Source organism: Carcharhinus amblyrhynchos, chromosome 25 (genome assembly GCF_965287045.1).
Source record: "Carcharhinus amblyrhynchos chromosome 25, sCarAmb.v2.hapA, whole genome shotgun sequence".
In the NCBI taxonomy this organism is placed as follows: domain Eukaryota; kingdom Metazoa; phylum Chordata; class Chondrichthyes; order Carcharhiniformes; family Carcharhinidae; genus Carcharhinus; species Carcharhinus amblyrhynchos.
Genome location: NC_137348.1, coordinates 13,712,707 through 13,738,090, shown reverse-complemented (window position 1 = coordinate 13,738,090; position 25,384 = coordinate 13,712,707). Strand labels below are relative to the sequence as shown.

General features: G+C 42.3%; 1 protein-coding gene across 3 annotated transcripts in view; it reads left to right on the top strand.

Moving 5' to 3' along the window:
• Positions 1-25,384, top strand: part of ak8 (adenylate kinase 8) — a 175,910-nt gene that overhangs the window by 85,660 nt on the left and 64,866 nt on the right. For 2 of the 3 annotated variants that reach the window (XM_080212230.1, XM_080212232.1), the window contains exons 9-10: positions 9,077-9,208; positions 13,959-14,048. In XM_080212230.1, the coding sequence (XP_080068356.1) occupies positions 9,077-9,208; positions 13,959-14,048 (222 nt within the window). The remainder of the gene's footprint in view (positions 1-9,076; positions 9,209-13,958; positions 14,049-25,384) is intronic. The other variant, XM_080212231.1, reaches the window with a different exon arrangement.

Genomic DNA, 25,384 nt, shown 5'->3' with positions numbered 1-25,384 from the left:
GAATGCTCATTTAACGTGCTTCTTGCCAGAATGTTATGGTGCCTTCCAATCTTGTATCAGGCCAGCAGGAAATCAGGCTGGTCTGAATCACATTGAAAAAGAGTGATGTGCCTCACTTTGCTCTCGACTTCCAGGTGAGTGCAATATTCATAGCCTATCTGCCAAAGTGCTGTGCTGTCTCATTGCAGTGTCAGTAGAATGTCTCATTGCTGGGGGTGTATGGTTGGTCTTCTTCCACTGGGTGCGTCCATTGTCCTGAAGGACACCACTACACTCAGAGCTGAGAGAAAGTAGGATGACGTCTATGAGAAGGGAATCATTGGAACCCATGTCTTTTGGTATGCTATATCAGGGAAAGTAAGTCATTGGCTTACCATCACAGTTGCTGTATTTCAGCATTCGCACACAGGAATGTAGGCAACTATTAAGGAGGTGCAGGTGCTGCATATATGGCACTCCATCAGTGAAAGACTTCCATGTGCTTTTCAGAATTAGCATGCACAATGAGCCGAAGGGCACCCAGTCATTAATCATGAGCAAAATATTGTTAATTAGCATGTCACATCTGAGATTAGAGCACTGAACAAGGCCAGGTCAAAAGAGTTGAATGCCAGAGGCAAGGTGAGAGTGGCTGCCCTTGACATCAAGGCAACATTTGATCGAGCAGCCCTAGCAAAGCAAGAGCCACTGGGAATCAGTGAAAAGCTCTCCACTGGTTGGAATCATATATGGCGCAAAGGAAGATGGTTTTAATGATTGGCGGTCAATCATTTCAGCTCCAGGACATCACTGCAGGAGTTCCTCAGGATAGTGTTGTAGGCCCAACCCTGTTCAGCTGTTTCATCAATGACCTTCATTCCATCATAAGGCCAGAGGTATGGACATTCACCGATGACAGTTGACAATACAATGTTCATCATCATTTGTGACTTCTCAGATACTGAAGCTGTGGGATTGAGATGTTAGGTCTCAGGGATGACATCTTAGCCACCTTAAATTCATTTAAGTTAAATATTCAGCCTCAAACACGCTGGATATCCGGTGCCAGTAAGATTGCAAGGGGCGAGAAATTGAGCATTAACCCGATTTCTCAAACTCTCTTGCAATCTTACCAGCTCACCCCGCCCGATGGCTGGTGGGGCAAGAAGGTATGATCGCTGCCTTAGAGTCTATAAATCGATCTATTTCCCTCTTAAATACTTTGAGTCATTTGGCTTCTACTGCTTTCTGTGGTAGAGAATTCCACAGGTTCACCAGCCTCTGAGGGAAGAAATTTTTCCTCATTTCAGTCCAAAATGCCTACCCCATATCCTGAGACTGTGACTTCTTGTTCTAGACCTTTTGTTCTAGTCAGCAGAAACAACATTCCTGCATCCATGCCATCCCAAGAATCGGTTTGGTGAACCTTTACAGCACTCTCTCAGTGGCAATATAAATAAACTGCATACAATACTCCAGTTGTGGTCTCACCAAGGCCATGTGCAGCTGTATTAAGATATCCTTGCTCCTGTGCTCAGGTCCCCTTGCCATTTGCCTCTTGCCTAACATACCATTTGCTTTCCTAACTGCTTGCTGAACTTGGATGCTTGCTTTCAATGACTGGTGAACTAAGAGAGCCAGGTTCCTTTGTATATCAACATTTTTCAATCTATCATCACTTAAATAATATTCTGCCATTCTGTTTCTCCATCCAAAGTGGATAACTTTGTATTCATAATGTATCTGCTAAGTATTTATCCACTTGCTCAACTTGTCTAAATCATCTTGAAGCCTCTTAACAGCCTCCTGACCACTCACATTCCCACCATCAGCAAACTTGAAAATATTACTTTTGGTTCCATTATCCAAATTATCAATGCATATTATGAATAGCTGGGGCCCAAGCACTGATACCTGTGGAATCTCACTAGTCACTGCCTGCCATTTTGAAAAAAAAACATTTATTCCATTTCTTGTCTGCTAACCAATTCTCAATCCATGCCAGTATATTATCCTCAGTCCCATCCGCTTTACTTTTGCACACTAACCTTTTATGTGGGAGTTTATCAAAAGATTTCTGAAAATCCAAACACACCCACCTTCACTAGTTTATCTTCATCTATTCTACTAGCTACATTCTCGGAAAACTTTAATAGATTGTCGCATGCGATTTCGCTTTCATAAATTCATGCTGATTTTGGTTGAACAACCATGATCAAAAGTGCTTTCAATATTTCCTGATCATCCTAATCCTACCACAATGCTTGCATGCAGCTCTAATAATCTACAGCACAGGTGGAGACAGCCTGGTGACTGCTATTTCCTGATATCTGGGATGATCTTGGCGGCTGTCCTCTGGTGGCCCAAAGCCTGGAGGAGCCTGACCTGATAAAGGTCTCCTGCTCAGGGCCGGATGGACTCTCCTTGGCCTGAATAGTTGAAGTGGATGGAGTCACAGCAGAGGGAATTCTGAGTGGCTGATCAACATAGAAATGTCCTGAATGGAGGCCCCAACATGTCCTGATGATATCCATCCTCCTTGTGGGTGCCCAAAGGCCCCGCCCTGATTCCTCAAGGAGAAGGGCATTCTATTGCCTGGATACTGATGGTGCCCACAAATATATGTGTGTGTGTGTGTGTGTGTGTGTGTGTGTGTGTGTGTGTGGCCATGGAATTCAGAACTGAGTGCAAATCTGGCAAAAGCTGCTGGATCAAGGTCTCCATGGTAGTCAGCATGGTAACCTTATGGCCCTTGCAAGTCAGAGCCATGACCTCAGACAGAAGATCAATCCAGACTGCTGAATAACTGCCGCATCTCCTCCTGATGTTCCACCACCTGTCATTGCATTTCCAGCATTGTGTTGGTGGCAGAGAGACTCATCATCTGATTCAGACTCAGCAAGTGGTTGATCTCCAATAGCCCTATCAGTGCCCATGACCTGTGTGTCTCTGCCTCCAACTGCTGTAGAAATGTGTTAGTGAGGTGTTTTGCAGTAACCCCGAGCCTAATCTAGAGCAATGACCCACCAAGGTGCTAGTCTCTGTGCTGGTGGAAGATGCAAGTGAAAATATTGACAGTTCTTTCTTGGTAGTTTCTTCAGGTTCCTTCTCTGACGTCATCTGGGGGCTGGGGTTTGTGTTGGCCTTCCTTGTGTGCCTAGATCTGCTAGTACCTATGAAAGAGAAGATAGTTTTAGTCCAAGAACAGGCATAATGCAAGATTGCATGCCACTCACTGTGATGTGGATGTGATATACACATGGAGATGTCATTTGCATTCGGTCACTTGGAAAAGCCGTTCTCCCTATCTCCATAGGTGCAGTATGTCCTTTCCAGCTAGCTTGGCAGCATCCTCCTTGAATTTGGTGAAGGGTATGTTGTTAGCTGCCCTTCCTCCAGTCTGGGATATTTCCCTTCAGTTGTGTAGCAGCTGGAACTGCATGAGGACAGAAAAAGGGAAAGTGATGAGAAGGGATGGAGCAGAGGTTCTAAAACATGCATGCCCCCTGGGTACAGTGATCCCTCCCCAAAAGGGGCTGAGGATGGAGTGTGAGCTGCATGGTGGCTGTGATGGTAGTGATGTGAAAACTTCCATGAACAAATCAATGATAATATGTGTCTCCTGCTAATGGTTGTGTGAGATTCATGAAGAGAGTATTGGTGCCATAATGAGAGTTGATATTGGGGGGAATTGAAAGTTGACTGTGTGATGGCAAGCCACACTGACCTGCACTGCTATAGCCTCCTATGCTGGAGAAGTGAGGTCTTGTGCTTCTTGACACTGTTCTTGGCATAAAAACATTCCTATGCTGCCATACGCCTCTGATCAAGGCCCTGCGGGCATTGTGGCAGAAAGGGTTTGCAACTTTCTTCTTCCTCATGGTAACCATCTCTGTGGATCTCCTGGAGACAGCTGGGCTGGAAAGAGTGAAATGTGTGTGCTTAAATGGTGCCTAAATATGACACCTGGACCTTCAGCCTCATTAGTAATGGTGGGGAAGACGAATCAGTTTTAACCTGCAAAGTGATTCGGTGAGATACTTACCTGACCACATGCATGCATGCACAATTTAACAGAATCTTAGTTGAAAATCTACGTATTGTAGGGATAACTACCCACCTTCGGCTATCTGCTGGCCAGGAGACAGCTGGGAGAGAGCTGGGAGATAACTGGGAGACAGCTGGGGCTAGCAGGGACGGAGTCAGAAGAGAGAGCTGGGGCATAGCAAGGAGAAAGCCAGGGATTGCGGGGACAGAGCAGGGGGATAGTGGGGAGAGAGCCGGGAGAGAGAGCCGGAGAAAGTGGGAAGAGAGCCCATGGATAGCGGGAAGAGAGAGCTGGTGAATAACTAGGAAGGAATTGGGTGGATAGTGTATAGACTGCTGGGGGACAGTGGAGAGAGCACTATGGGAATTCTTGGTCTCGCACACCCCACAGTCTCTCTTTCTGTCTCCACATATTCACAGCTGCTGGTATTATTACATCCTTAATTAACTCCAGCACTTTCCTCACCACCAATGCCAGGCTAACTGGTCTATAATTCCCTGTTTTCTCTCTCCCTTCAATGCACTGGAATTCTTCCAGATTCTGTAGAATGCTGGAAAATGATCACCAATGCATCCACTTTTTCTGGGGCCACTTCCTTGACTACTCTGGGATGCAGAGCGTCAGACCCCCGGGACTTATTGGGTTTTAATGCCAGCAATTTCCCCAATCCAATTTCTTGATGTATAAGGATTTCCTTCCGTTCCTCCTTCATGCTAGACCCTCTATCCCTTAATATTTCTGGAAGGTTATTTGTGTCCTCCTTAGTGAAGACAAATCCAAAGTATTTGTTCAGCTGATCTGCCATCTCTTTGTTGCCCATATGAATTCTAACTATAAGGGCCCTATATTTGTTTTCATCAGCCCTTTTCTTTTCATATATCTATAGAAGCTTTTGCAGTCAGTTTTTATGTTTTCTGAAAACCTACTCTCATGTTCTATTTTCCCCTTCTACATTAAATTCTTTGTCCTCCTCTGCTGGATTTTAAGTTTCTTCCAGTCTTCAGGTTTGCTGCTTTTTCTGGCCAATTTATATGCCTGCTCTTTGGCTTTAATACTATCCCCAATTTCCCTTGTTAGCCATGGATGATCCACTTTCCCTGTTTTACTCTTATACCAGACAGAGATATACAGTTGTTGAAGTTCATCCATGTGTTCTTTAAACGTCTGCCATTGCCTATCCATTGTCAGCCTCTGAAGTATCTTTTGCCAGTTTATCCTAGCCAATGCACGTCTCATACCATCAAAGTTAGCTTTCCTGAAGTTCAGGACCACAGTCTCAGACTTAACTGTGTCATTTTCTACCTTAATGAAGAATCCTATCATATTATGGTCACTCTTCCCCAAAAGATCTCGCACCACAATTTGTTAATTAATCCTCTCTCATTACACAATACCCAATCTAGAATGGCCTATTCTCTAGTTGATTTCTTGACATATTGGTCAAGAAAACTATCCCTTATACATTCCAAGAAACCCATTGATACTAGTTTGGTGAGCCCAATCAATATACAGATTGAAGTCACCCATGACAACTGTTGCACCCTTACTACACGCATCTCTAATTTCCTGCTTGATGCCATTGCCATTACTGTTTGGTGGTCTGTACACAATTCCCACAAGTCTCCACTTCACTTCCCTCTGATTTCCGGTATTGGTCCCCATCCCCCTGCCATGTTAGTTTAAATCCACCCCAGCAGCACTAACAAACATTACCCCTAGGACATTGGTTCCAGTCCTGTCTAGGTGCAGACCATCCCATTTGTACTGGTCCCACCTCCCCAGAATTGGTTCCAGTGTCCCAGGAATTTGAATCCCTCCCTCTTGCGCCATCCCTCAAGACATGTATTCATCTTAGCTTAGTTGATAATGATATTGTTGTGTTGAAGAAAGTACTCAAATAAGACAATAGTGACGAAAGTAGCCTCACATATATATAAGCCAGAGCTTTCTGGCCATTCACACTGGCAGGATCTTCTAGTCCGCCAACGGCACACCCCACCGCAGATTTCCTGGTGGTGAGGGGTGTACTCAAAGGGAAACCTGTTGACAGTGGTGGGATCAGAAGATCCTACCCTTGGCCAATGGTTTGGTGTTGTGTAGCTGCAAATTCTCAATTTTGATTACTCCTATTCATCTACTCATATTAAGAAGAAGGAAAGCAAAAGAAAAATTGTCAACACCAACAGAATATGTAACGTCTGTTGATTATGAACCTTGTTTCTTTGTGGATGTCTTTCAGCTGTCTTATTGTTCGCAGACATCACAGAGATGATTTTCCCCAAAAATTCGAAGTGTCAAATTCACGTAAAAACTGGAGTAAATCACGCTGGATTTTTCAGTGGGAGTTTCAAGTTGAATCTTCCACACTCTGCGCTGCAGAGTGCAGCAATGTGAATCCCATTGAGAATCAGTGGGCTGGAGAGGCCACTGCGCAAGTGCCAATTTGTCAGTGCTGAGATCGGCACATGCGCAGTAGCCCACAGTGCCAGCCTCCCAATCGCTGACCAACTCGATTGCTGGCCAGCTCTGCAACCCTTGCTGCTGGCCATGCGATCCTGCTTATGGCCTGATGCTTACCCCCTGCATATGTCTGGGCCAGCCTTGCCCCCACTGATCCCAGCCCACTTCGATCTCCCAATTTTATTGGTCCCCAATTTCCCCCCTGCATTCCCAACCCTGCCCCCCACACCCTCCCCAACAAGCCAACCATCCTCTCCATCACTATGATACCTAGCCTTCCGTCTGTCACTCAGCTCTAGCACAGGGTGGCAGCAGGAACCCTCATCCCCACTGATCGCCCCTCCCATTAGACCCTCCCATAGCACTGCCCAATGGCCAGTGCCATGTTGCTCCCTGGGCATTGACACTTTGCCCCTTGGGCAATGGCAGGAGGCCCAGACTGGCAATGCTCAGGGGGCACACCTCCCCAGCGCTTGATCCTCTGGGGGGGCCTTGATTGCACCCCTCCCCCCCAATTCACTTCAGCGGGGTCGAGCTGCCAGCTGCCCGAAGTAAGGAGCTACTGTAAACCCCACTGGAGTGAACCACTCGTGGCAGGGAGGGAGATGCCAGCAGGCCTGGAGATTCCATTCCCTGACCCACTAATCAAATATAAAGTAAATGTAAATAGGTATTAGCATAAATTATGCAGCTCCGCGCCAATTTCTGGCACGGAGCTGACAGCGCTGGAAATCTGGCTGCTGGAAACACGCGCTGGCTGCGGCACCCAGCGGGCAGCCCACAAAATAGTCTCCACTCCAGTCTCCTGGCCCGCTATACTACAAAAGCTTCACAGCAGGCCAGGAGAATCGCCACCCCCATATTAATGCTCTGCCAAGCTGATTATTCCCATTCACTAGTAGAGAAATCTTGTTGAACAAAAATATGGAAATTTGATGTGGCATTCCATTGATTTCAGTCCTGTTTTTCAGCATAAATGATTATAGTATTTTGCAGCCATAAGTGGAAGAATATGAATGTATAAATCTATGTAAACTCATCATCTATGCAGGGTAGTTCCACATGTGTTGCATTATCAAACCAGAATATATGAATTTTGCCTTGTGCTACGATTAGTTTATCTGACTGTGCCCTTGGGTTTTAAAAAATGTGTTCTGGATTTTCTCATATATGAAGGCCCAGAAATTACATACAATAAATTGTTAAGGGTATTTGATTTTTAATTAGATTTTAAGCATAATTTTGCAGCAACAGCTTTAAATTTTAGTTTTTATTAATCTATGCAGCAATGTACTTTCATGGTGTAATTATTCTTTAAAAGAAGTAGGATTGCACAAGTGTCTGTTAATCTGTATACATAAATGTTTGTATTTTATAAAATTAAATCAATTTAAAAATTTGTTAAAAATAAAAGAATTCCCCTTGAATCCGATTTCTTTAAAGATGGGGCAGACTACTTGAGTTGCAAGCTTTATACACTTTTGCAACTTATGAAAGAAAATCATCAGGGAATCATTATATCTAATTACTCTGCAGTTAATTAAAACAAATGGGTCGGGGGGAAGAATCCTGTCAGGGGGTTTTCCTGGGGTCTTCCCTCTGGTTCTATGTATTGAGCTGAATCCAGCTAATACAAAGACTCGCAAAAGACAGTATACAGTTAGAGATGTTCTTTATTTGACCAATACGCATAAGGAGAGAGAGACAACTGGAGGATTCCAACTTCTCTCTGATATTACAGTACATTTGTAAAACAGATATACCTTTTCAAAGGTTCGTTTCTCCTGCCCAACTTGTCATCTAAACTGGATGATCCAATTACATTAATACACATTATTTACCTTGGCCAATAGCATTCTACCTTCTAGCAGAATTAGGAACTCATTGGTCAACTGGACCCGGAAGTTCTTCCCCCCCATTGCCTACCAACCTTACCTACGCAAACCCAGTGGGTTCAAGGATCACCCTCACCGCCTACAAACCATGGGAATGGTTAGGGAGTCATTTTACTATGCCTGCTTATCAGCAAAATATCAGCAAAAGCTGAATACATTTATTCGCTGCAGTCACAAGCTAAATGCCTCTATTCATTTTAAAACTTTGATATCTTTGCAGTTGCAAAGTCCTCTGCTGATAGAAGAGAATACATTCCATACCTTATTGTTTCCAAAGAATGTGGCCTGTCTAGTTCTGCTCATTTCCGATTATGCTTTGGGGCAGACTGTATCTTGGCCAAAGCTTACAAGACATTTGAAAATACATTTTAAATCTACAGTTCTCTATTCAGAATTCTCTACCAATGATTATATATGGTATATACGTCAATGCAGACAATACCTTTGTATGATATATGTGAAGCATTTTGTTATTCCTTATTATATATGAAAGGCACACTGTGATCCCTACTCTAAACTAGTCTACTTTGTTTTAATAGTCTTCAAAATCCTAGGGGTTTCTGTACCCCCTTCCGCAAATCCCCTACAAATGGGGCTTAACAGCATTCATTTTGCATGAGTTAGCTTGTCTCTAAGTATTATTAGTGCTCAGGGTCTCTGCTGATTTTTTAAATAACATTTTTACTCTGCACAGTTTTGAGCCATGTCCAAAGCCGACATCGATCCAATGCCCCCTATACACCAAGAATCATTCTCCATGGTCCCCCTGGCAGTGGCAGGAGCCTGCAGGCATCACTGATTGCTGAAAAATACAAGATTGTTAACGGTGAGCACTAACTCAGTTGGACTTTTTGTCTTTATTGAATTCCTGTCTGTCTTGTACATTCTGCTGTACAACAGCAGCACATTTGAAATTTTACAATCTGGCAGTAAATATGTGTTAAGTCTGTGGTCTATTACAGCCTGCTTCCATTACAGCACTGCCTCTGGAGCCACCAAACTTAACAAAAAAATGTGACTGCTGGGTCTGTACTTCCATATTTGATTTTTCAGTGACTTGTCATAAATATATTTTTTATGTTTCTGTTTTTTGGAAAGTGGGTTGAACTTTTAACGAGAATCCAGCTTGCATTGTCTTATGTGCTGATGCAACCAAAATGGCATAACTAATCTGTTTTTAGATACAGGCTGTCTTCTTGTTGTTGACATTTCCCATTTTACTGTCAACAATTCTCCGTTGTCCATGTAAAACTGTTGATCTATGTGTTTCTGAAGTTTTAATGTTTGTATTTTTTTAAAATATTATTCCTTTCTTTGAGTTCCAAAGCCAATGTGCAGAGTGGACAGGGCAGCCCCTTATCGATCTCCTTACTTGCTCCAAGAACTAACTCAAATTCAAATTTAATCCGATTCATGGTCCCCACAAAAGAGACATACTAGGTCCAAGCTGACAAGAACAGGCAATACACATGATCTCGCGATTGATCCTACACAAAAGACTGAGAAGCATTGTTTTTGAGATGTGTCTTTTTCCACAAGGAGGGTAGATGGCTCATTCCTCAGATACTGCTTGAGTGTTGTCAAGGTCATCTTTTAGTTGAATTATGAGGTGATATATCTCAGGGGGAAAAAAATTTTCTGAGGCTCAGCACATTTTGTTTTTGTGTATCTTATGTCAGAACTGTGTTTCAGCGAGCAGACTGTTAGCTGATTCTCCACCTAAATGTGCAATGCTGGAGACAAGGGGTTGAATTTCCCAGAACGCTGGCTGAGGTGAGAAAGCTGGCATGCAGCTTGCAGACTGCATAGCTGAATTTTCTCTCCAGATAATCCAACAAGCTATGCAGAAGAAATCTTGAGACATGGCCCATGACATCACAGTGGCATTGCGGGACCGGAAAAAGCTGGCAGCTGGGAATCCTGAGGTCAGTGTGTCATTTCTAAAGAGCACCCCAATCTCCGATATAAAACACTGGAAACCCCCTTCCCCCCCACAAGGACATGGAGATTGCTCCCCCTCCACAGACATGGGGAGCCTCTCCCCTCACACCTACAAGGGGAACTCCCACCACAGCACAAGGGAAATCCCACCGATATGGGAAACTCCCAGTGGAGTTCTCCCAGAGGGACTCCTGGCAGTGGTAGGGGGCAGTGCCAGGGGAAATGCCAGAGTACAACCCAGGCATGTTCCTCTCTCCTCTGGGGGGCTATACTTAACTGTGCTCTTGGTGGGTTCACTTTGCCTGGTTCTTGCTTTTGAAAAGGAGTTGTAAACGTTGCCAACGTGAGGAATTCCAAATGTTGGGGGGACGATATGGCAGGGAAGCCAGCTAATTATATTATAATTTATTGAAATGAGGTGCCGACCTTCCTGGGCAGGAACCTTGTTATGTCACTGGCAAGATTCTAATTTTCCGGGTTTGATAAGATTTTGCACCTACTATGCCATTTGCACTTGTGGCAAATGCCAACACAAAACCGTGGCAAAGGAAAATGAGGTCCAAAATGGAGGACCGTTTATTATTATACCATCATTGCTGAGGTATGTTTATTAACAGCTTCAACCATATGTCAACAAACATTCTTGGAGAAAATAACTTTGAGTCACCGATATGAAAGGTGGACATAGTGCAGTAACTTTACATGCCCATCATCAATTTCCATGTCAGTTTAAAAAACAGAACACGGATCCTGAGAATACATCAGTTGGTGATGACTGACTGTTAATTGCCAAGCATCGTTTGAAATTTAAATCAGGCAGCATGACTCTCGTCAGGTATTTCCCTGAACTGTGCTGTAAGCTACAGATATTAATACACAGAGCTCTCTTCTTGGCAGACAGAAAGAGCACGTACAAACATTTCACCTGTTTCAGCTGACAAAATAACTGACAGCTATTTGCTGGTTCATTCCTCAGGGCAATGCCTTGACCAATCAGAGTCAAGCTGCCTGGTTTAAATTTCAAACAGTGCTGAGCAATTAACTGTCAGTCAGTATAAACTGCTGTATTCTCCATGGCAATGCCTGTACCATTTGAAGTCCATTTGCCAACCATTCAGCATTCTCTTCTTGTAAAGTGTAAATCTGTGATTTTCCTTGCACGTATTCTTGCAAATTGCCCTGATGAATGCAAGAGAGAAAACTTTGACAAAAAATTCTCCTTTTCAGCAATAAATTGCTATTGAAATTCGTAACATGCTGCTTTACACTAATCAAATGCAGATCTTTGCAGCTAAGTTCTATGCTGAGGTACAATAAGGATGTTTTATTTTCTGTGATATAATATGCAAACTGCTGAGTAGTTTGAAGTAAACCAAATGCAGACTAGTAGTATTAATGAGGCTTTAAAATTGCCTGTGACTGATGAGAGTGCAGCATTAAATTGCTTCTTTGCTTTCAGTCTTCAGTTTTTACTGAGCCTCACCAAAAACTAGATAATTTTGTGCATTTCTGTAACTTTTGTATATCTCATGATTCTTATCTGACAAGGTTTGTATTTACTTAGAAGCATAGAACCATAGAACCCTACAGTGCAGAAAGAGGCCCTTCGGCCCATCGAGTTTGCACCGAACACAATCCCACCAAGGACCTACCCCCATACCCTCATAGTTTTACCCACTAATCCTCCTAACCTACACTTCTCAGGACCCTAAGGGGCATTTTTTTTTTAGCATGGCCAATCAACCTAACCCACACATCTTTGAACTGTGGGAGGAAACAGGAGCACCCGGAGGAAACCCACACAGACTCGAGGACAATGTGCAAACTCCACACAGACAGTGATCCGAGCTGGGAATCAAATCCAGGTCCCTGGAACTGTGAAGCAGCAGTGCTAATCACTGTGCTACTGTGCCACCCTGAAAAAGCATAGAAAATACGAATAGGCCATTTGGCCCTTCGAGCTTGCTTTGCCATTCAACATGATCATGACTGATCCACTATCTCAACACCATACTTTAGCACTCTCTCCATATCCCTTAACACCTTTAGAGTCTAGAAATCTATCCATTTCCTTCTTAAATATATTCAGTGATATAACCTTTACAGCCTTCTGAGGTGGAGATTCACCACCCTCTGTGAAAAGATTTCTTCTCATCTGAGTTCTAAATGGCCTACCTCATATCTTGAGGCTGTGACCCTCTAGCCATAGGAAACAACATCCCTCCATCCAGTCTGTCCAGCTCTGTCAGAATTTTATATGTTTCAATTAAATTCCCCCTCATTCTTCTAAAGTCCAGAGAATACAGGTCCAGTCAATCCAGTTTCCCCTTTTGTTGCTAGCTGGGATGCTGTAAAAAGGCTTTTATACTTAAAGATAAAAACAATAATGTCTTTATTTAGATTTCTCTGTGAGTTCCTTATCAGTTGAAGTTGCCAGTCATTTTATGATATTCCTCTTTTTTTCTTGTCAGGGATGTTGTTTCCTATGGCTAGAGGATCTAGATCAAAGGGGTCACAGTCTCAGGATATGGGGTAGGCCATTTATGACTGAGATTAGGAGAAATCTCTTCACAGAGGGTGGTGAACCTCCACCACAGAAGGCTGTGGAGGTGATATCACGGAATATATATATAAGAAAGAAATGGATAGATTCCTGAACTCATAAGTTTAAAGTTCTCTAGGAGGTCAGCCCAAGCCACATTTTTCCATAGAAAAGAGATCCCTCCTGTTCATTCTTTTCTTATATGTATACCCTTTCTTTCACCCTTGTAAATCTTTCTCCAGTGCCTGTACATCTGCTTTATAGTAGAACTGCAAATAAAACCCTAGGTGTCGTCTAACCAAAGCTCAATACAGGTTTAAAATAAATTTACTATTTTCAATGCTATCCTCCTAGAGGTAAACCCCTGAATTTGGTTCACTTTTCTTATAGCCTTGCTAAGCTATGGTGCAACATTTACCTGTTGTATTTATACTCTGAGATCCCCTTGTTCCTCTACCCCATTGAGACTTGCCCTTCCAAGTGGTAAGTGAGCTCCACCTTCTTCCTGCCAAAATGTACTACCACACTTTTATTGGTGTTGAACTTAATTTGCCAATGATTTGTTCATTCTGCAAGTTTATTAATGTCTTCCTGTAATTTGTCGCATCCTCCCTGTATTGATTACCACCCACACCATTGCTTGGTGTCATCTGGAAATTTAGATATTGTTTTATTGATTCCAAAGTCTGTAACTGGTAACAACCAAGAGGTACAGATGCCATTGATTAAAAGAGACTGGAATTTTCCAGCCCACCATAGCAAGCCTTGCCGTAGGGATTGTGGCAGCCCAACCAAATGTCAATTGACTTTTGGCGGAACTGGACAATACCGGTAGCAGACGAGGCTGGAAAACGCCATTCAGTTATTTTGTTCTTTACAGCTGTGGTGAATGGTCTGTAAAACACTTGAGTTTTTTAGAATCTTTTTATGAATGGGTAGCATGTTGTATCGAGTAAGTAATTATACCTTCAGGCATACTGTAACACTGCTCCGAAGGAATTTGAGGGAAGTATAGAGAGTTGTAGTTTTACCCGTGATGGGGAAAATGACTTCTTTGAATGACATTGGTGATATGAGTATTTGTTTTCTCCAGTTTCCTGTGGACTGATACTGAAGGAGGCTGTCGCTGCTGAGACAAGATTCGGTGAAGCCATTAAACCCTATGTTGAAAGTAGGCAGCCAGGTAAGGTTCCTGACCCCCCTACTGATAGTGTTCTGATATTGAACAAAGGGCAAGATTCAGACACCACGAGAGCTTTTCTCCCTCGTTATTAACAGGGAGTTCAGGAGACATTGAACAACTGAATATCTCAGAGTGAGATCCATAGGGACATCCCCTGCACTTCCCTCTAGCCCTTGCTTAGAGCATGTTTGTACTAGCTGAAGGCAGAGGAGGGTTACTGAATAATTTACTAACTGATTAATAGACTCACATGGGTATAATTAGGACAGGCATAGGCAGCAGCTACAGTAACCAGTACAGTGCTTAAGGGAGCTGGAGGCTGCTTTAGCTTCGCCTGAAAGAAAGTTTCTGGGGCGCTGCTGTTTGAAGATGAGTCAGGAGGAGAGCAGAGCCCCTGCTCTTTTGAAGTGGAAATAGGACAGTTTGAATCTGTCGAGTTTAATTTTTCAGAGGTGCAATGGACCCTGTGGTGCAACTTACTTTCCTTTTTTTGTCAAAAAGTTTTTTTTATGTTATTTTCCATACGTGAAGTTTATTCTTTAAATATCTGAAACAAAGTTTTTCATAAAAATCATCAGTAGCCAACTGTGTAACATTACATTAATGTGTTTTTCGCTCCCATTTCTAATCCTTTATCACCCCTCACTGTTATCAGTCCTCCTCCAGAAGGGCTTATGAGGTGGTCTACAAGCTTTCTTTAGAGTTCACATATTCAAATAGCATGAGATGAGCTGCTCTCATTACACAGTTTTTCCAGTTAACCATTTTCAACAGTGCTAGAATGCACATTTTTGAAACTTAAAGCAAAATTTTAACTTCTTAAAATTTGATATAATAATTGAAATTACTTTTGCCACCTGAATTTATTTTCACTGCCTGAATGATGTTCATATATTTTCATCATAGAATAATATATATCCTTGGGGCCAAATATATAATTTAGCATTGGAATAAAATTTATTGTATTAAAATAGATTATTAAATTGCAGAGAGTATTAGTGCATTTCCAATATCTTTGCTTTATATGAACAATGTGCTCATATATATTGCAAGTATAATGTCCTTATCCAGTTGCATATGATTGAATAAATTCCCCTTGTGCAACCTCAAAAGCACTGAACTGCACTGCTAAAACCAATACTATTAATTCTCAATTAGTAGATTAAAGAATTATTAACCCAACAATGCCCAATGTGTCAATTTAAAGTCTTTAACTGTTAATTAGCATTCATTACTCCGATGTTTTTAGAGGCAGCTATGAATTTGTGTGTGTGTTCTGTATTTGCACTTATCATGTTGAGAAGATTACCCAATCTGGGGAGTTGAACATATGAATTTGTTTTCTCAGATTTTACAGGCTGGTTTTGATAACACGATCGATTCAATCCACCATTACTAAAAAACACTGAGCACATCTGAAAATCAAAGTGTCAGACATCTGATAAGCCTTTTGACTGACTTGCTAAATATATTTCTGTGGTATTGTTATTGAGTCCTATAATTCCTGTGGGTTTGCTAAGCATGCTGAATTTGAGGCAGATTGAATCCTGAGAATTCTTATTCACTGGAAACTTGATTGAGACAGACACAATTTGTTTCAATTTATGGCTCTCAATTCCAATCAGGGAGGGAAGTCAATCAATGTGGTTGATTTTGACTCCTGTATTGCAAGTGCAGCTTTGTGAAGGGCCAGAAGCAATACCAGGGAGGTTCGAGCAATTTTAACAGCTGCTGGCCCATTTACCAACTCAAATGGCCAGGACTTAACTGTCTAACTGTTAAAATTGGGCAGCTCATATTCCCCCACCAGACTTCTTCAGATATAGTCCTTGCTAAATGGATCGATGGGAGTCGACAGAGGAATAGCAGGGAGGGAGCCTGGGATGGGGGGAGGAGAAACAGAGGCGTAGAAAGTGAGGTTTCTTTGTGGGGTCCAGAGAAGCTCTGTAAGATGGAGGGTGCCACTTCTGTTGACTATCCTTCCTTTTCCTGCTATTTGTTGACCTCCATTCAACTGCTCCACATACCATAATTGTTGTTTTATTTATTCTCAGGCTATAAGCATATTTGGTGGTATTTATTGTTCACCTTTTGTTTAACTGAGTCACTTGCCTCGCTACTTCAGAAAGCATTAAGAGCCGAACCAATAGTATTGACTAAAATCTTTTATAGGCCAGACCAGGTGGTGGTCAATTCTGTAAAGGACAGTAGTGAACCAAGTGAGTTTTTATGACTGTCAGCAGTTTTTGGGGCCACTTTTCTGGTACCTGCTTACAAATGACAAGATTTATTAAATTGAATGTAATTATTTGCCAGGTTAAGTTTTAAGTCTTGTGACCTTTGGGTTGCTAATACAATACTGTAATCATTGCACTCTGTTACCCTAATCATAATGCCAATGCAAAAAGTTACACAACTTGACTTACAGAACACTTTGGATGCAACAGCGAAAACCTAGATCACTATGTTCAGTGCCGAAAGAAAATTAACAAAGCTCCTCCCAATCATAAATCAATGAGTCAACTATCCCAAAGATTTGCATATCTTTCTAATTGTCAAATCAAGGGCACGCATGATCAGTCTCAATCTACAAATCAATCAGATTAGAACCTAAATTAAAAGTGCACCCGTCTACAAAGACCATTTCAACTCACCCAAAAGATGCTCCTTATGGTATATTTTACTATGCACGTGAATACATGTGAAAGGCAACTTTTTGATCTGCTTGTCTGAGTGGTTGGATAGTTGTAGAGAGAGACAAATGGAAAAAGTACAACTAGATTACTGAATGTTGTACTATGAAGAGAAGGAAAGAAACAACAATTTTAAAGATGAAAATACTTCCCTTAACCACTATAATGTTTATATCCCTTTCAAATGCTAACTTTCCTCTTTTTTGATTGACCAAGGAATTGTCATAGTTTGAATTCAAGGTCAAAGTATTGGAAGTACAAGAACCAACTTTGATCAATATATATATTTAATATCATTTTTTACTTTAATTTCATTTCTAAAATAAACCAGATTACCATTACTGAACTGACTTTTCTTGGTTTTAGTTTAAAATTGAATTAAATATTCCTGTTGTGCTTTTTCAAATTTCCTCTCTCAATCCAAAATATGGTAATCCCTTTCACCTGCTGCACCCATTATAATCCTACACCCATGGAGTGATTTGGTTGCATAATTAATACCAGCGGTCAATATGACACAAGCTACTGTGATCTCAGTGGATCTTGATGGTACAATAGTGTAAAATGGGCGTGAGTGAGTTAGTAGCTCGTTTTACATCTCTCCCAATTTCCATTCCTATTTACTTCTACAGAAATGAAAATTGCTAGAGATGTAATCGACTGGCAGCTCACTATCTTATCAAGTCACAATCTATCCAAATGTTTTAATTTCCATTTAACATTTACCCTATAAAATTCAAAGATTATCTTGCTCTATGACCAGATAAATTTTCTGGGGGAAATATTTGTTTAGTATGCAGGCTGACACCGATTACATGTGCAAGTTTCCCCATTGATATGACTGACGAACTCCACATGCATCATGCAGTGTCCGGGGAATCAACATTGTCTGCACAGTGCCAGCTGAAGTGATGTAACATGTAACAGAATGTATAAACCCCAACAATTTGTTTAATCAACTCACTACCATGCAATGGACTATACACCAGACATTCAAGAAGCAGCCAAATTTGCAAGTCCAATATATGCAGTAGGAACAGCATAATAGCACTGTTAACCGATAAAAAATATGTTAAATGATAATGGCAAAAAAAAAGTTGATCCACTTGAACAAATTGATGTGAACCAAAGATTAAATTTAAGTAAGGATATGTGGGAAAAATACTGTAATGTTCACTTATTTTACTGTGGTAATTTAAGTAGAGCAAGCATTGAAACAAATCTTTAAAATAAGTGAGGTAGGAGATTAGCATTGTTCCTAATTTGATCTACTCTAAGTGCTACAATTCGGAACCTTGCGTTATTCGACATACTAAATCTAATCAGAGTAACCAAGGGGTAATAACACTTGGCAAAGGAGTAACATTTGCCAAATTCCAAACCTCTGAAACTGAAATTGGTCCCATCATTATTCTTAAACTAGCAGATATGAATTTACATAAGAACATAAGAAATAGGAGCAGGAGTAGGCCATCTAGCCCTTCGAGCCTGCCCCGCCATTCAATAAGGTCATGGCTGATCTGTCGTGGCTCAGTTCCACTTTCCCACCCTCTCCCCATAACCCTTAATCCCCTTGCCTATCGAAAACCTATCAACCTGCGTCTTAAATATATTTAGCGAGGCAGCCTCCACCACTTCAACAGGCAGAGAATTCCAGAGATTCACCACCCTTTGAGTGAAGAAGTTCCTCCTCAACTCCGTTTTAAACTGCTCCCCCCCGCCTTTATCTTGAGGCTGTGCCCTCTAGTCCTACTGTCCTTTCTGAGCAGGAAGAGCCTCTCCACCTCTATCCTATCCATCCCATTCATCATCTTTTTAGTCTCAATTTAGCAGTAGTAGTACTGCATAATACAATTAGATTAGCAAGATGTAAGCATGATACTAGTTATTACTATAACTGCATTCTCATTTTTCCATCTTTTGCTCCATACCATACCCATATCTGTTCCTTCACTGTTTTTGGGTCAATATCCTAGAACTCTGTTCCTAATAGCACTGTGGGTGTTCCTACAATATATGAACTGCAGCAGTTCAAAAAAGCAGCACAACAGCACCTTCTCAAGGACAATTATAGATGAGCAATAAATGCCAGTAATGCCTACATCCTATAAGTGAATTAAAAAACACTCTTTTCTGTCTTTCATCTGATGAAATACTTCAATTATCTGGTTGAACTTGTGCTTGTATACAATAAAATTACTGCATTGGTTCCTTCTTCCATGATTTGGAATCAATGGGTGCTATTCTGGTTGGCAGTTGGTGACCAGTGCAGTGCCACAGGGATCGGTGCTGGGGCCTCAACTGTTTACCATTTACATAGATGATCTGGAGGAGGGGGCTGAGTGTAGGGTGACGAAATTTGCTGATGACACGAACATGAGTGGAAAAGCAAATTGCATGGAGGGTGTGGAAAGTCTGCAGAGAGATCTGGATAAGCTGAGCGAGTGGGCAAGGACCTGGCAGATGGAGTATAATGTTAGCAAGTGCGAGGTTATCCACTTTGGTAGAAATAATAGTAGGAGGGATTATTATTTAAAAGGCGAAAAGCTGCAGCATGCTACGGTGCAGAGGGACCTGGGGGTCCTTGTGCACGAATTGCAAAAACCCAGTCTGCAGGTGCAGCAGGTGATCAAGAAGGTGAATGGAATGTTGGTCTTTACAGCGAGGGGGATAGAATATAAAAGCAGGGAGGTCTTGCTGCAACCGTACAGGGTACTGGTGAGGCCACAGCTGGAGTACTGTGTGCAGTTTTGATCGCCGCACTTGCGGAAGGACATATTGGCCTTGGAGGGAATGCAGAGGAGGTTCACTAGGCTGATACCGGAGATGAAGGGGCAAACCTATGAAGAGAGACTGAATAGACTGGGTCTGTGCTCGTTAGAGTTTAGAAGGCTGAGGGGCGATCTTGTAGAGACGTATAAGATAATGAAGGGGATAGATAGGATACAGGTAGAGCGATTCTTCCTGCTTAGAAAGGATAGCAGGACTAGAGGGCACAACCTCAAGATAACGGGGGGGGGGGGGGGGGGGTCGGGGGGAACAGTTTATTTCGGAGCTGAGGAGGAACTTCTTCAGTCAAAGGGTGGTGAATCTCTGCCCATTGAAGTGGTGGAAGCTACCTCGCTGAATATGTTTAAGTCACAGGTAGATAGGTTTTTGATAAACAGGGGAATTAAGGGTTATGAGGAGAAAGCGGGAAAGTGGAGCTGATCCACTTCAGATCAGCCATGATCTTACTGAATGACGGGGCAGGCTCGAAGGGCTAGATGGCCTACTCCTGCTCCTATTCCTTATGTTCTTATGTTCTTGTGCTTTTATAAGGGCAGCCCTCTAACACAAATTGTATTCACTCTAATGGGCAAGGTAATGTAAATGCGTTAATAATCTGAGGAAATTTGAGTTTCACTACCTCAGTGCTAGTTTGAGAATTTGATGCAGCTTGAATAGAATATAAATAAATCTAGAATAAAGAGCTGGTATAGTAAGAGTGTTTCTGGCATTGTTGGATTGTTGTAAAAATGCAGCTGGTTCCCCAGTGTCCTGTAGGAAATGGAACCTGCCATCTTTACCCAGTCTAGTCAATCCAAATGACTCCATACCCATGTGTTGACTCTGATTTGTCCTTTAAAGTGGCCCAGCAAGCCACTCTGTTGTATCAAACAGTAAGACAGTAAAACAGGAATCAAAGTAGACAGACCACTTGGTTGTTAACTAGGATATGACAAGGACACACCCAAAGAAAGATGATGCTGAAAAGTTTTCCTATGTAAAATCTAGAGACTGATGCAAAAGGTGGGAAATTTGTTTCAGAGACAATTAAGCAATAGTCTGATATACTCATAAATTCATTCCTAACATCCAACATTTAGTCTCTGCTATCTCTATCCCTAGATATGTCCTATTCCATTGGAAAGGCAGATCCAGTAGAGGTTGGGGCACAGCAGCATGCATGCAGGGGCAAGTAATCTTAACATGGCAAATCACACAACATTTTGACCTGTAATAATTCCACAGAGGCAAAAGTCCCATCACCAAGTTATTTTATTTACATCATACATCTGTACACAACCAGCTCTCCAGTTGCTCCCTGATGAATGCAGGCTGGGAGTCTGACACACCTGCTTTAAATAGGGAGCATGAGGCTCCCTGATTTAATCATCAAGAAAGACTCATCAGGTACTCTAGCAAGCTAATCTCATTAGCCTGGCTGAAGTCATCACACACCCTCTCTTAGTTGATGAATCAGTGTTTCTCCCTATCACATGCTACTTGAAGGAAACACTTGTGGTAGCAAGGACATGGAACGTGTGCTAGGTGGGAGATTTAAGTCAATACTATTGACTCAATACTAAGATTGACTCAGTAGTATTGAGATTGGGTGAGCAACCCAAATCCTGAGATAGTTGCAATATTCTTCTTTTGGAAAGTGTGAGGGATAAACTACTTTACCCCATTCTCTTCTTTTTCTTTACTGAGAGACTAGTAAGGGCATGGAGTGCCCTGCCTGCAACAGTAGTGGATTAGCCAACGTTAAGGGCATTTAAATGGTCATTGGATAAACATATGGATGATATTGGAATAGTGTAGGTTAGATGGGCTTTAGATTGGTTCCACAGGTCAGCGCAACATCGAGGGCCAAAGGGCCTGTACTGCACTGTAATGTTCTATGTTCTACTTATATTGAATGTTTCAGTCCATGACAACATTGTAATCACAGCATAGAACACAGTCCTCATGGAGACCAGGTCCTGTCTATACATTGAAGAATCGCTCCATTGTGTCATGTGTTAGGTGGGATAGACTAAGAACAAATCTAACAGCACAATATTGGTCATGCATCAGATGTTGGGCCCATCGGCAATAACAGAATTGCATACCCCCACCATCTGTAATCTCATCCTCAGCATATCTCTCACTTCTCCAACATTATTAAGCCAGATAACCACTGATTTAGTAAGTTGTGTAGAAAAACATGTGGGAACAGTACTAGCCATGAATGCATGCTGAAAAGCAAAAACAGCAGACAAGTGAGAGTGCAGCAATACCACAATGAGCAAATCCAATCAAAGCTTTACATTCCTACCACATCCAGTCGTGAATGATGGCAGACAATTAAGCATCCAATAGAATTCTATGAACATCCACATCCTCTGTAATGTTGGACCTCAGTTCCTGAACGCTAAAGACAGGGTTAAAGCATTTTGTAACCACCTCTAGCTGGGACTGTCAAGCAGATGATCATCTCATCTCTGGAGGCCCCACCATTACAGATACCAGTCGGCAATCAATTCGATTTACTCCATGGAACAGCAAGTGACAGTTGAATCTACTGAATACTCAGGTCCTGACAACATCACAAATGTGGTGCTGATGATGTACTCCAGAATTAGCCGTAACGGCTAATAAAGCAGTTTCAGTACAGCTATACTATAGCTATAACATTGACTATTGCGTGACAGTGTGGAAAAATTGCCACTAACCCTAGACACTCACCCTTTCTACCAGGGGAACAGTCTGATCACAGTGTGTGCTGCCTACCAAATGCTTTGTTTTTCAGCAAAATAGCTATAACACACCAAACAGAACATACAATAATAAATATTCCTTGCAAATAGTACTCTAAATCTGTTCTGGTTTACATCTAAACTTTCCAAGCTCCTGCCAACGTTTAGAACCTCTAATGTTCATCAGGAACAAAAGGTTCAGTTCCTGTCCCCATATGTGGACAATGGTGTGCACTGAAGTCAAATGATAGACATCACTATGGTTGTTCTAAAATTCTTTGACATATATGAAATGACTGTGTGGTGTATCTTAAGACAACAGAAATAAAGTTAAAGTTTATTTATTAGTCACAAGTAAGGCATATATTAACACTGCAATGAAGTTACTGTGAAACTTCCCTAGTCACCACAGACTGGCACCCGTTTGGGTCAATGTACCTAACCAGCACGTCTTTCAGAATGTGGGAGGAAACTGGAGCATCCAGAGGAAACCCACGCAGACATGGGGAGAACATGCAAACTCTACACAGATGGTGACCCAAGCTGGGAGTCGAAGCCAGATCCCTGGCGCTGTGAAACAACAGTGCTAACTACTGTGCCATCGCGCCACCCCCAGAAATAGAGATTTAAAGGCATCAGAAGATGTCTCAAACAGCATTTAAATTAATAAGTGACATAAAATTTATGTTGACTTGATTATTGATTGCTGATGTAATTTTTTTTCTGACTAAATTTGATACTTCATACTCTCTCCTGTGCATGCTCTCACTTGTTCACTCTTTCTCTCTCTCTCCCTCTCATTCTCTCTCAAAACCACTCTCCCTTTTTCTTCTCTTAAATGCAAGGCAGGATCCTGACAAATAAAGTATAAACTATTCGGCATGACCTCTCTACTTTGTTCAGTATAATAATCACAGCATTTCAATCATGCATGTGGAGAAAACCCATCTTTCCAGTTAACCTGTTTTGCATTTAACCACCTTACTTGAGGCATAATGGAACATAGTATTGTGATAATGTTGACAGGAGTTGCAGTTAGCAAATTCCTTATATTAAAAAAACCATTTAATAAATTTCAGTGTAACTCCTAATATGTAATTAAATTGCTATTGAAAACATTCGCCAGTAGGTGGCAGGCAGTACCAAATATCCTTGGTTAAGCATTTGTTGGCAGTAACTTCAGAGCACTTAATGTTGATTCCAATTGAATCACTATGAAGTTGGCACAGGAGGATCACATTTCATGGCAGTCTGGTATATATATGATTTACCAACCTCAAATTTCTTGTGATAGTTTTCAGAGTTCATGTATAGTCATTAAAATGCATTAAAAGGCATTAAAATGCAAGTGGTGTTATAGTGGGAAGCCAGAGTTTGTTTTAACCTTTAGATTTGCTTCTTTTTGGCAGCCTTCACACCAGCTGCTTTTAATCATCGGCCAATGTCAGTTTGGCCATGAGGTAGCACTCTTGTTATGGATTCAAGTCATCTTTCAGGATTTCATCTTATAATCTTGGTTGATAATTTGGTGCAGAACTGAGGAAGTGCCTCGTTGTTGGTGCTGGCTTTTGGTTAAAATATTACATTGATACTCAGTGTGTTTGTTTAGCTGGAGATAAAAGATCCTTTGGCAGGACAGTGCTCCAGGTGTGAAAACAGAAAATGGTGGAAATACTTAGCAAGTCTGGCAACATATGTGGAGAGAGAAACAGCATTAATAGGAAGTTGCATGTGTTTCACCTCCTGGGTGGAGAGTCGAGAACATAAGAAATAGGAGCAGGAGTAGGCCATCTAGCCCTTCGAGCCTGCCCCGCCATTCAATAAGATCATGGCTGATCTGTTGTGGCTCAGTTCCACTTTCCCGCCCTCTCCCCATAACCCTTAATCCCCTCTCTTATCAAGAACCCATCAACCCGCTTCTTAAAAATATTTAGCGAGGCAGCCTCCACCACTTCAACGGGCAGAGAATTCCAGAGATTCACCACCCTTTGAGTGAAGAAGTTCCTCCTCAACTCCGTTCTAAACCGCCTCCCCTTTATCTTGAGGCTGTGCCCCCTAGTCCTACTGTCTTTTTTGAGCGGGAAGAGTCTCTCCACCTCTATCCTATCCATCCCATTCATCATCTTATACGTCTCAATGAGATCTCCCCTCATTCTTCTAAACTCTAACGAGTACAAGCCTAGTTTATTCAGCCTCTCCTCATAGCTCAATCCCCTCAACTCTGGTATCAGCCTAGTAAACCTCCTCTGCACTCCCTCCAGGGCCAAAATATCCTTGCGCAGGTGCGGCGCCCAAAACTGCACACAGTACTCCAGCTGCGGCCTCACCAATGCCCTATACAGCTGCAGCAAGACCTCCCTACTTTTATATTCAATCCCCCTCGCTATGAAGGCCAGCATCCCATTCGCCTTCCTGACCACCTGCTGCACCTGCAAGCTGGGTTTTTGCGACTCATGCACAAGGACCCCGAGGTCCCTCTGCACCGTCGCCTGCTGCAGTTTTTTGCCACGTAAGTAATAGTCCTTCCTACCATTCTTCCTACCAAAGTGGACCACCTCACACTTGCCAACATTAAATTCCATTTGCCATTTCCTGGCCCATTCGCCCAGCCTATCTGGATCCTTCTGCAGACTCTCCACACCCTCCGCACAATTTGCCTTTCCCCCAATCTTGGTGTCATCAGCAAATTTCGACACCCTGCACTCGGTTCCCTAGAACAATGGTAAATAGAATAAATGGTAAATAGAACAGATCAGGATTGCCTCCTTTGGAGAAGGCCTGCCTAACTATGAGCCAATCAGGCAGCTGAGAGGCCACCAGCAGGCCTCAACTTGCCTAGAATCTGGGTCCCAAGGCTTCGAAGCCCTGCTGGCTTTTTCCTCTGCGATGTCACTGAGGAAGCAAAGGCCCATGATTGCAGATCACCTCAGGCTAGAGGTCCATCATGGCGGGATGGGTTTTATGGCATGGTGGCCATGGGTTAGGGAGGTCTAGGGTGGTCAGCAGACAGGGAAGTGAGGTAATCCTCAGTGGTCCTCCCCCTTCCTAATTCCAGGTCTCATGATCAGGCAATGAGTGCCTTTGTAGGACGGGAGACACAAGCAGCCCACACAGAATTATTTGTTGTTGTCCCCACATG